Genomic DNA, 11,948 nt, shown 5'->3' on the forward strand with positions numbered 1-11,948 from the left:
CCCCCCCCCCAATTTTCGCAGGAGATCTTGTCTGTTTCCCCTTCCCAGGGGTATCCGTGCATGTCTCTCTTAGGGTTCTCCTTGTTTCCTAATTTCTCTGGGGTCGTGGACTCTAGACTGTTGTTATCCTTGAGAGATTGAGGGAGCCTTTAAAGTACTATCAGGAAACCTAGCACCAGGGAAAATCCCAGGAATCCTCAAGGATGACCTCAGCTAAGACTCTAAGCAACAGTGGAGAGGACACCTAAATTGGCCTTCCCCTGCAATCAGACTGATGACTACCTTAATTGGCATCATAGAACCTTCAGTCAGCAACTGATGGAAGCAGATGCAGAGATCTACATTGAAGCACTGGGCTGAGCTACCTGACACCAGCCCAAGAGAGGGAGGAGCGATGATATGAGCAAAGGGGTCATGACCATAATGGTGATACCCACAGAAACAGCTGACCTGAGCTAGTCAGAGCTCACTGACTCTAGACTGATAGCAGGGGAACCTGCATAGGACCAAACTAGGTCCAGTGAATGTGGGGGACAGTTGTGAGGCTTGGACAGCCTGTGAGGCCACGGAAGTGGGAGCAGGATTTATTCTGAGTGCTTGAACTGGCATCTAGAAGCACATTCTCTTTGGAGGGATGCCTTGCTCAGCCTACATATGAGGGGAGGGCCTTGGTCTTGGATAGAAGTGAAGTGTCAGACTCTGTTGACTCCCCATGGGAAGCCTTACCCTTTCTGAGGCGTGGATGGGAAGGTGGAAGAGTGGGGATGGAGGAAGAGAGAGGAGGGAAGGGAGTAGAGACAGGGATAGCTATGTAAAATGAGAAAAAATTGTATTAAAAATTTAAAAAGAGGGGAAAAGGGGTAAAGGCTTACCCTTTGCATGAGGGACTCATAGTTGAAAGGCCAACGGTGCCATGACAGCCAGGCATGAATCTGCCAACTCTCATCTTTCCATTCTGCTCTCCTCAGCATTGAGGTGAATGCATGGTATTCAGAGGATGTATGACACCCCAGGAAACACATCCATGTCCCCAGAGTATACTTCCTGCTACATGCAATCATTGCCGGTAACACTGAGTCTTTAGTTGGACATGTAGGATCATAGAGCAAATCATGATGTTCATACACTCAAGGAAGAAACGAGGATGTAGGCATGCAGCTAGCTGTGAAATAATTCTATTATAGCCCAAGGTGTGTATTATGATTGTCAATGAATGGGTAAGTGCTGTATCAACACACAAGCAGCCATGAACTCTGTGTGTCTTTGTGTAACTTTATAAATCACACATTTGTTTAGTGCGATACATGGCCATGTTTGCAGTGATGAGCCGAAGGAAAGTGAATTTGTTTGTTTTCCTTAGTCCAGTGAGTCTTGTGACCGTGCTACTCAGTTGGACGGCACCAAGGAAGAAAAAGAACCGCCAGGAGTTACCAAAACAAGTGGCCCTCTGGTGAGTAATGGAAAAGTGTGCATGGGGACTAGGATGACGCCATTTCTTCGAGACAGTCATGCCAGACTTTAGACTCGGGCAGTGTGGCTGAGGTGGTTGGACAGCCACGTCTGTCAGCACACCTGACTACTTTCCATGAGTTCCTAAGAAAACTAGTCAGCAGCAAATGAGCCAAGTTTAACAGGTGAACATGTAATTGACTGCGTGTTCGATGAAACAGACACATGACTCAGGAACGCGGTGATTGAATTGTCTTTGGGTTTTCTCATTCCCCTCCGTTTCCTGTTCTCCACCATCTCCTGCAATCCGTCCTGCCCTCCCCTCACACCCAAGAGGGAAGACTAAAGGAAGACTAGGGCAGTAGCCAGGGCTCCATGACTGGGAAGCAGAAAGAACTGTGCCTCCATTGGTGGCTTCCTGGATCTTTCCTTGCCACTCATCCACGGCATGGATGGGTCTCCCACTAGTACCACGTGAAAGAAGCCAGGCAAAACATTCAGTTAATGTAAAAATACAAAAATATGACCTAACCCACAGTGACGGAGACTTCCTGGGGAAGTCATGATGATTTCCTGGAAAGTTGAGATAAAGGAAAGGAGGGAAGGATAGATTTCCCTAGGGATATAGATTCTCTAAAGGGTATGAGCATTATTTTGGGACGCTGGTGGCGTTCATCATCTTGACTGTAGTAATGACTAATTCCATAGGAGCTAATTTGATCAAAACTTATTAAATTAATTTCATCAAATTATATGCTTAGTACATATTCTGTGTTTGAGTTTAGTTATATAGGTAATTATAAATCAGCTGTATCTCAATCCACTGGTTAAAGTACATAGAAGTCTTGCGGTCTTAGTACTAGCACAGATATTTACCCTGCAGTACGTTGCTTACAATGTATGTATGAATGGCTGGCTGTTCATGAATTGCACTTGGCTGATCTTTGACTCTGAGTGACAAATGGCACTAAGTTTGGTACTTACAAGGATTTACACTCCAACCGCTATCGTCAAAATCCTAGTCTACCAGTCACGTCCCACAGAGATAAATGAGGGTATTTTTCTTGTATTCAGTCGACAGAGATGAAATATTCATTGGAGATGCTAGTTTATTTAAAAGGCGAAGCAGTCAATCTAGTTTACTGCCAGTGTCTTAACTGGAAAATCAAACTCAACACTTGCCATTGTTTTATAATTCATGGCAAAATACAATCGTGCCATCTGTTGAGAGGCATCGGTTGCATCTGTGTTTCCTAGGAAAGGAAATCTCAGGAACCTTGGTTTAAACAAGTAGGAGTTTGTTTTAATCACAGATTAAAGAGACTGATGATGAAAAAAATCAAAGCCGGTGCAATTACAAACAGCACAAGGGTGACTTTAGCCTGGGGACTAACTGACTGCCTCTCCGTGATGCCCCTCAACTGGTAGGTTGAGTCTCTGCCCCGGCCCTGTGGTTAGGAAACCAAGCTGATGTTTCCCCAGGAGCAGCAGCCTCCTGGCTGTCTGTATTCAACATAAAGCCTCACTTTCCCTAGAAAACCTACCTGCACAGAGGAATTTTTCTTATTTTCTGTGGTCAGTCTATAATACCCTTACTAGGTTATAAGGATTTTCTCCCCTGTACTTGCTTAGACTCTATTCCCTTAAAAATAAGTTATCTGGGTTTCTTATTTAAACTTTTTGTTTTATTTCTTGGATATTATGAAAAATATTTCATTTTTTTTTCTGGATTCTGAACTTTGACAAAGACCTCTGTTCTATTTCATTCATTCTGATCAGCCTTCGTGAGTCTTTCCCGCCTCTGTTCAGTTTCGAGAGATTTTCTTCCATTGTATCTTGAGTTAACCTTTCTCCTCAATCCTTGTGGTCCATCTCCTAGCACACAAATTACATGGTTGTTGCTTTGCTTTAATCATATTTCACTCTTTGCCAAATTTTGCATTAGTTTCTTTGCCACGTATTCTAAATTTTTTCAACACTGTGTTTCAAATTATTACAATTTTTATTTAGCTTCCCAACTCTGTGTGTATTTCAGAAAACATACTCTTATTCCTAAAGAAAAATTTCTTTTTAAATTTATATGTCCAGTGTTATAGCGATGCATTCTAAGCCAAAGCAACAGTTTAAAGCATTGAGGATACAAGTTCTTTTTATGCCTTCTTGAAGCTGGGGCATAATTTACAAATAACACACCACACTTTAGGCATCTCATTCAACTAGTTTTAACAAATGTGCTTCCCAGAAAATGGCCCTCACCGCTGAACGCCTCCCTGTCCTTGTCAGTGGACAACCCTTCTTTCCTTCAGAGGCAAATCGTGCTGTGATTAACACCTTTGCTTGTCTCCATCTCCGTTTATGTGGAATTTTAAACACTAGGCTGCTTTAGCATTTGCCTTTACTCATAACTATAATTTTAAGACCTACGGGCAGATCAGAGTCCATTTTATAATTGTGCCCCCTGTTGCCATCTCTGTTCACCTGTCGATAGATGTTTGGATTGCTTACAGTTCAGGCTGCTGTGAGCAATACGCCACAGCAACATGTAGCTAAAGGGTGTGCATCCTTGTTTCTCTTGAGTCAAGAGCCCACACAGTTTCAATGGTTGCCAAGCACCAACCACAAACAGCATCAGTACACATTGCTGCTCTCAGCAGGGACTAATTTCATAGATAAATCCAGGAGAGTGAAATCCTATCTTCAAAAATACTACATTCAGGGCTTGAGAGATGGCTCAGAGATTAAGAGCACTGGCTGCTCTTCCAAAGGTTCTGAGTTCAATTCCCAGCAACCACATGGTGGCTCACAACCATCCAAGATGAGATCTGGTGTCCTCTTCTGGCCTGTAGGCATATATAACACTATATACATAATAAATAAATCTTTAAAAAAAAACCCAAAAAACAAAAAACTACATTCAGAAGTAATAACCAGAATAGATTTGTGTGTGTGTGTGTCCTGTGTGGAGGATGCTGTCAGTTAGTTCTTGGTGTTTGTGGGTGAGCTCACACGAGAAAACAAAATTACTGACCTCAATATAAACATTTCTTCAGCATCCTAAGTGTCTACTAAGATATAAATATTTAATGTTTTCCCAGAATTTTCCAAAGGTAAATATTTTGTGTGGAGAACATATTAACTTTGATGGAGTGGCTTGCTCAGTGGCGCAAGCAGAAAAGGATTTACCCCTGGCTGAGCACCCTCTGCTGAGGGAATTGGAACACTCCCACTGGGTGGCAGCTAGAGTCCTGGGGTTGAGCTTCCAGTGATTGGAGCACCTCTGGTTGAGTGTGTGGTCCTAGGGTGTCTTTCTGTCTCCTTCCCAGACCCCTGCGCCCTCGGCCCACTCTCCTCAGCACTGTAGGAAATTGTCGTATGTTTCCTCTGTAGATTCAGTTTCTCCAGAGGCAGAATTGTTTGTGTTCACAGCACTTAGCTTTAAGGTGTGTAGAGGGGGCGGGTGGAGCAAACAAGCCCTCTCCCCAGTACAGAATCAGAGAGAGGAAGATGCTGTCCTATTTCCCGAAAAGCTAGGTCACTGTTTCTCTCTCACGTATCTTTCCCTGTGACGTCTCTGACACCTCTCTTGTGCAAGTAGCCCACTTACCCTACGGTACTGAGTCTATTTTATTTAGACTCGGTATGCTTTCTGTTTTCCTAGGGTTACATTTAAGAACTGTCCGTATTTAAGGGAGAAATCAGCTTAGTGTCTGTGTTTTCACCCAAGTTTAAATATTTGCCTGCATCACCCCTGCTTTGTTTACCCTTTTATTATTAACTTGTTTTTCTTGTCTTTTTGTAGGAATTCTGTCTTATGCTACTTAATTATGTTTTAATTTTATTTTGTGTGTAAGAGTGCTTGCCTACAATGTATGTTTGTGTACCACGTGTGTGCCTGGTGGCCTGGGAGTCCAAAAGAGGGCATCAGATTCCTTAGGACTGGAGTTACAGGTGTTTGTGAGCCACCATGTGGGTGCTGGGAATTGAACCCTATCCTCTGAATGAGCCGCCAATGCTCTTAACTACTAGTCCATCTTTCCATCCCTCTTATTCCTCTTACTGTTTGTTTTCTATCTAGTAATTGCTGTCAATTGTTCTATTGTGGAATTTTTTTGCTGAATTCCAGGGCTGTGGAAAATTGGTTTCCTGTAAAATCTGCCATGTGTAGTGATTTGGGTGAGGGGAGAGGTCGACGGTTGTTATTTGGCACCTTGATTAACTTTGTTCAGCCAGTTCTTGTATTCCAGTTGTTTCTTTAAAATAGTAAAGAATTGTTTGATTACAGAGAGGACACAGTTTCTTCTGCTTTCTTCTTAGCACCCTGACGAAAGGTTAAGGAGATCAAAATGACAAAGGCAGAGTTAATCAGTTAGATTAATAATAGACCTGCTTACAAATGCGCACACTACAATTCTGAATGTGAACACTAGCTGAGACGCTGCAATACAGCGAAGGGCTGCAGAGTGCACTTGGGAAATGGCAGAGGGCGGGTCGTGCAGTTTCACTTCTGCGGAGGCAGGCTTGCGCTCAGGACAGAGGGAAATGAGTGGATGGATGGATGGATGGATGGATGGATGGATGGATGGATGGATGGATGGATAAATAGATAGATAGATGGATGAAAGATAGATAGATGAAAGATAGATATAATAGAAAGATTGGCAGATAGATAGATGATATATATCTACATATCTATCTATCATCTGATTTACTTATTTATTTATGAGCAGCAAGGTCTCATATAGCTCAGGCTAGCTTCAAACTCTAAGTAGCTGAGGTTGAACTCGAACTCTTCATCTTTCTACCTCCACCCACTAAGTGCTGGGGTCCCCTGACTATACTGCCGCATCTACCTCTTGTTCATTTTTAAAGAATTTAGGTCATATGGGGGAAATATGATCAAGGGAAATGATCAAGAGTGGAATTATAAAAGACAAAATATTCTGGTTTTTTACTTCTCAAATATATTCAATTTTATATCTTTAGTCAAGAAAATTCACATTTTCAGTAGTTATACTGAAAATATACAGTTGCACACTATATCAAACAAACTTCGATTCTCCTCTTTCTAGCTTTACCAGTGAAAAATATATACGGTACTATTGCTGATTAATTCTACAAAAAAAAGTGATATAATTTCAAAACAAATCAAAAACAAAACCAACGTGGTTTTCATCTACTTGACTTAACATGAGCAGCTCAGGTCTGATAATACATACACATGAGACACATGGACATGGCCAGATTTGATCCTCAGTGGCTGCCACCCTTACATCTTTGGGCCTTAGTTTACCCACCATTCTTAGTGGACACAGAACTTGGCGGCCCCATGCTGTCACCTGTGGTCTTATCATAGGAGGATGGGGATTACACATATCTAGTTTGCCTTTCAGAACCCATCTTCCTTTGCGGCCCAGGCTGTTATACAATTCACAATCATCCTGACTCAGTCTCATCAGTGCTGGGTTATAACCTTGCACCGCCATGTCTGATCCTCTTCCTGTTGATCAGGAAGACCTTAGTTTTGCCAGAAACTCTTTGAGTAAGATTACGCTTACTTATGCCTTATTGCCCACATTTGCCATATGATCCTCTTAGCGTCACTTGAGCCTGAAAATGAAGTGTTTTATTTAATACCTAGCGCCCTAGAAATAAGCCAAGAGAGTGTTAGGCAGAGTACGTGGCAGGTGGTAGAGTGTCTGTCGCAGAAGCCAGCATCTAGCAGAGGGCTTGGTGTTCAGGGTCTCACAGTAGTGCATCACTAATGGCCGTACACAGCTGTCCAGACCCAGACAGTCATAATCTCACATCTGTCGCACATCCCTGTCGCCAGCGGAATGCACAAACTCACTGGAAGTAATTCTGAATAAGAGTGACTGTTTTGTTTCTCCGTTTAGCCAGATGATACTTCTCTCAAGAGTACCACCCTATCCAACGGTACCGGGGATGAGGAAGGTAGTTTTGTGGACCTCCAGAGTGGCTCCGTGGTAAGTCCTTGATGTCAGCGCAATTGCATGTTAGACAACAATGTTGGAAAGTAAGAGTAGTGATTTTTTTTTCAAGGCAAATTAAGAAAACTTGAATGAAGATTGCAAAATCAACAGCTACTGCCAACCCACCAACTGTCTTACAAGTAAGAAGGATGCTTCAAACTAAGGAAGCCTGGTGGGACAGGCTTGTATTCTCAACTACAGGAAAGGCTAAGGCAGGGGGTTAACAAATCCAGGCTAGTGAGACCCTATGCCAAAAATTTTAAAAAGGGGAGCTGGGGAGGTGTAGAAAGAGTTGGCTGTGTGACCATGAGGACTTTAGTCCGGTACCCAGTGCCCACATAGGGACCTAGGTGTGGTGGCTCTCGCTTCTCTTCCCAGGACCAGGGAGTCAGAGACAGGCAGATGTCTGTTCTCACTGGCCTCTAGTTTAGCCTCTCTGTGAGCCCCAGGTCCCAGTGAGAGATCCGCTCTCAGGTGGACAACTCCTGAGGAGCAGCTAGCTAAGGCTGACCTCATGTTTACACAAATCCATGAACAGACTCGCATGCCCTCCCATACACATTCCCACAATGATACTGAATATTAACTGGTAAAAACAAGGTTAGAGTCTAGCTCAGAAGAAGAACACTCGCTTGCCTAGCATCCACGAGGCCCTAGGCTCACACTCCAGCGTCACAAAAGCAACAGCAAATCATCTAAGTTTAAAGGGGGCTCTGCTAATTAACACAGTTGTTTCTGGAAATCAAAGTGAACTCTACAGCATCAAGTGTGGAGGGAGTGGTGAACTTTCACCCACCCCTCCTCACAGCGTTCCCCCAGATAGTCTCCAGCAGCTCCCTGAGTTGGCTTCTGCTCCCCACAATAACCTCCAAGTCCCTTTGTTTCCTGGCTAAGAGAGAAAACTCCTGCGGAACACTGAAGAACTTCATTCCCAGCCTGACCCCTGAGGACTCCCCCCACACAGCTTTCTCTTTGCATAGACTCTCCTGCCCCTCCGCCTTGAGCAACAGCCAAAATACTTGTCATTTCCCCTGTGCTTCCACCAGTGCAAGTCCACACGCAAGAGTCTTTGAGCTGCTTTTTGGGCACAGGCGAGAAATAAAGAAGACAGTGGAAGACACACCCCCCTCTTGGATGAGGTCCTGGTTCTCTGATGCCAGATTGATGGAAGGCAGATGTTAGCCCGATGTATGCTCCGGAGAGATTCCCTTGGGGCAGCGGTTTCTTAGTCTATTTGAGGAATGTGATAATTGACGTTCATGAATCACCCACTCCTGAGAGTTGTCCATTGTTTAGAAAAGCGGTGTTGTTACTCATATATATATGAACATAGGTGCAGTAACATCGTCTATAATTTGAGGTCACCTGAAATCCATGCCAATTATAATGGGATCTCATTTGGAAATTTAGATGTCTCCATAAAGGGTTACCTGCAACAAGGCTTACACAATGATGCCAATCAGCCCTTAGCTAGCATCTTCTACTTACTCTTTCACCGGGTGGTACCCATGTGCCCAGGCCATACCTACGTATCACTCTCAACTGCTTCTGCCTCTCCTCTCTTCATACCCATCTCTGAGGCCCAGAGGTGCGATCATGGTCGTGGACTGTTTGTTGCTGTGTCCTTCAATGTAGTTTCTTCTTTGGTACAGACACTCATGGGCATCTTCTTCATTCCTGAAGCAGTCACCGAGTAACCTCCCAGACATTAGCTTTATCCCCCCTCATGATCCACCATTCCGACAGCTGCACGTCATGGATCCAAAGGGCAAGCCTTGCTTAAAGCTCTAGCAGAGCTCCCAGAAACACTCTGGTTTACAGGAGAGCACCCACCATTGTATATAATCACTTCACTGCATCAAGGCAGCGTTAATCCCGCCTCCAGTGCCCAGTGCAAGCCAGCAATGAAGGGCACACCAAGCCAAATGTGAAGATGGATGGATACCTAACGCAGTCACTAGTCAGAGCAATGCATTTTCCTTTTCTTCATTCTTTGCTGCTAGCTTTTCACAGCATCGATTCATTCCAGGCATTGGGTCAAAGAAATCTTACCGACCACATATGGTCTTCGCAAAGACTCTTAGGTTGAAGAGATGAGCAGGATGGTGACGTGAGAGAAAGAACCTGCTCCCACGTGCGAATCGGGGACCTGTGCGGGATGAATTAATCACTCAAGGGTCTTTTTCTCCCCTGAAATAAAATTGGTAGTGGCATAAATAAAGCAATATTGGGGTCTAGAAACAACCTCGCTGGCAGCAGTCTCCAAATTCTCTTACTTTGGGTTGCTATTCAGAGGATGTTTTTCCTTGGAAATCTTGATTAATCAAGATTTTAAAATGGGAGTTGCCGGGGTTCCAGCAAGATGCCATCTCAACCATTACTGTACCTGCATTGAAAGTGCTCTCCAGCTTTCTCCATGAGGTGACTACATCCTAAGTCTCTTGGCTCTTTGCTATAAGAAACTGGGGGTTCACCAGCTGGAGTCTCTCTAGGGTGGGGCTTCTGTCATGTGAGTGAGAGAGCATGGAGGTCTCTGATTTTCCAGAGGCCAATCCACTGCAGCTCGAAGTCTTGAGTGTTTCTAGTGTTTCATGCCCCTAGACCCCACGATTTTGTCCCAGGGAATACGTTGACCACTTGCCCTAATATTAGACTTTGCGGAATCGTCTAAGGTGGTCTGCCTGTTTTCTGAGAAAATAGTCTTCTCTCGTGTTCACCCACATCTTTATTGTTTCTTGTGTTTGAAGTGACCACAAGTTATCCCCCATATTGTAATGGTCTCTATTTGAAATCCGCTAGAGTGACGTTCACATGCAAGTCTTCCTTCTTCTTCTGAGAAGTTGTTTCTCTCCAGATGAACTCAGAGAAAGGTTATACCTTCCTCTTAAAAGGCTCATTGGGGCTTTTCTTCTCATCTTTCATAATTATGCAGACCGTTGTTCTGGATCTCTAGTCTCATAATTGCATTATTGTGGACTGTAAGTTGAATTACATCAAATGATCATCCAGTATTTATTGAAATGAATCTCTTCAACCACAGACCCACCAACTACAAATGGAAGACATTTTCATTGCATTTGTAGTGAACACATACAGATGTTATTTTTTCTTTCTTTCTTTCTTTTTTAGTTTTGTTTTTCGAAACAGGGTTTCTCTGTGTCGCTTTGGAGCCTGTCCTGGAACTCTGTCTGTAGACTAGCCTGGCCTTATACTGACAGAGATCCATCTGTCTCTTCCTCCCAAGTGCCAGGATTAAAGGCGTGCACCACCACTGCCTGGCCAGATGTTTTTTTTCTTGCCATACTTTTCTCAGTAATACAGTATAGTGGCTATTCCTGTAACAGTCACACTGTAAGGTGCTGTGCACAATGCGGGGTGCTCTAAAGTGGTCAGGAAGGTGTGCATGAGCCAGATGCAAGTGTCATCCTGTGTTATGAGAAGGATAATCCATCACCTTTGATACCTGCAGTCATTCCAAGAGCCAGTCCTTGCCTGAGGATCACTGCTGGGCGCTGGAGTACATTAATCTCACTCTGCATTCCCTGCTGTCACAGGAGACTGGCACTTTGTTTTGGTCTGTCCCACAGTCTCCCTTGAGTGTATGTCCCCAGTGACCTCAAACCTCCCACCAGACTCCACTCGTTCAAGTGTCCACCACTTGCCAAGAATGCCAAGTGGGCATTTGGAAGCTAGGTCCAGTCAAAACTGTAGCCGTGGGCGTGTCCGCTGCGGTGGTAGGTTTTAGAGCGACCGGAAGTGTGACTGACCCTGAACTCTGACCCTAGACCTCTGTCCTTTCATGTAGGGTTTGCCGTGTACAGGCCTCTGCATTTCAACAGCCAGCCACCTGTTTGCATGTGCTTTATACAATTTATAGAGATTGAAAATCTCACTTGAAATCAAAACAGGAATCAAAAGACAGCACGAGGCTGAGAATGTGAGATTCCCCTCTGCAGTCTGCAGCATGTGATAAAGGGGCTTTCATGAAGCAGGTGCTCAGTGATTGCTAAATAAATATGAAAATTAAAGACCCAGCATCACGGTCTTGGGAAAAAGGATGGATTTTTTTGTGTGTGGATAGCATGGAAAAGGTTCTTAATAGAATGGCAGTTTCTTGAAGTTACACATGTTCACAGATAATAACTCCACATTAGAATTTATATAGAATATATAGCTTGCATGTAAATTTTTTGGTAGAGTTTCTATGTCTTTTTTTTTTCTTGCTGGTACCCTTCCAGACATGAGCAGAAACTCACTTCGCAGAACTCTATAAAGGGATACTCAGCTTCTGATGGCACAAGCGGGGTGCAGAGCAGTGGCAGGATTTCCCTGTAGGAGGGAGCCACACTAAGAAAGGAAATAGGATTATAAAAGAGAATTTATTATTTTAGAGTTTTATTATTGTCGTTGTTGTTTGTGTATCTGTTTTGAGACAAGATCGTACTGTGTAAACCAGGCTAACCTGGAACCCACTATGTAGGCCAGGCTGGTCTAGAACCCACTATGTAG

General features: G+C 43.8%; 1 protein-coding gene across 1 annotated transcript in view; it reads left to right on the forward strand.

Moving 5' to 3' along the window:
* The window catches only part of Arhgap28 (Rho GTPase activating protein 28), a 115,660-nt gene that overhangs the window by 66,095 nt on the left and 37,617 nt on the right, over positions 1-11,948 (forward strand). Inside the window, exons 4-5 of the mRNA XM_013353955.2 lie at positions 1,361-1,450; positions 7,344-7,433. Of these exons, the coding sequence (XP_013209409.1) occupies positions 1,361-1,450; positions 7,344-7,433 (180 nt within the window). The remainder of the gene's footprint in view (positions 1-1,360; positions 1,451-7,343; positions 7,434-11,948) is intronic.

This window comes from Microtus ochrogaster, unplaced genomic scaffold (assembly GCF_000317375.1).
Source record: "Microtus ochrogaster isolate Prairie Vole_2 unplaced genomic scaffold, MicOch1.0 UNK20, whole genome shotgun sequence".
Taxonomy (NCBI): domain Eukaryota; kingdom Metazoa; phylum Chordata; class Mammalia; order Rodentia; family Cricetidae; genus Microtus; species Microtus ochrogaster.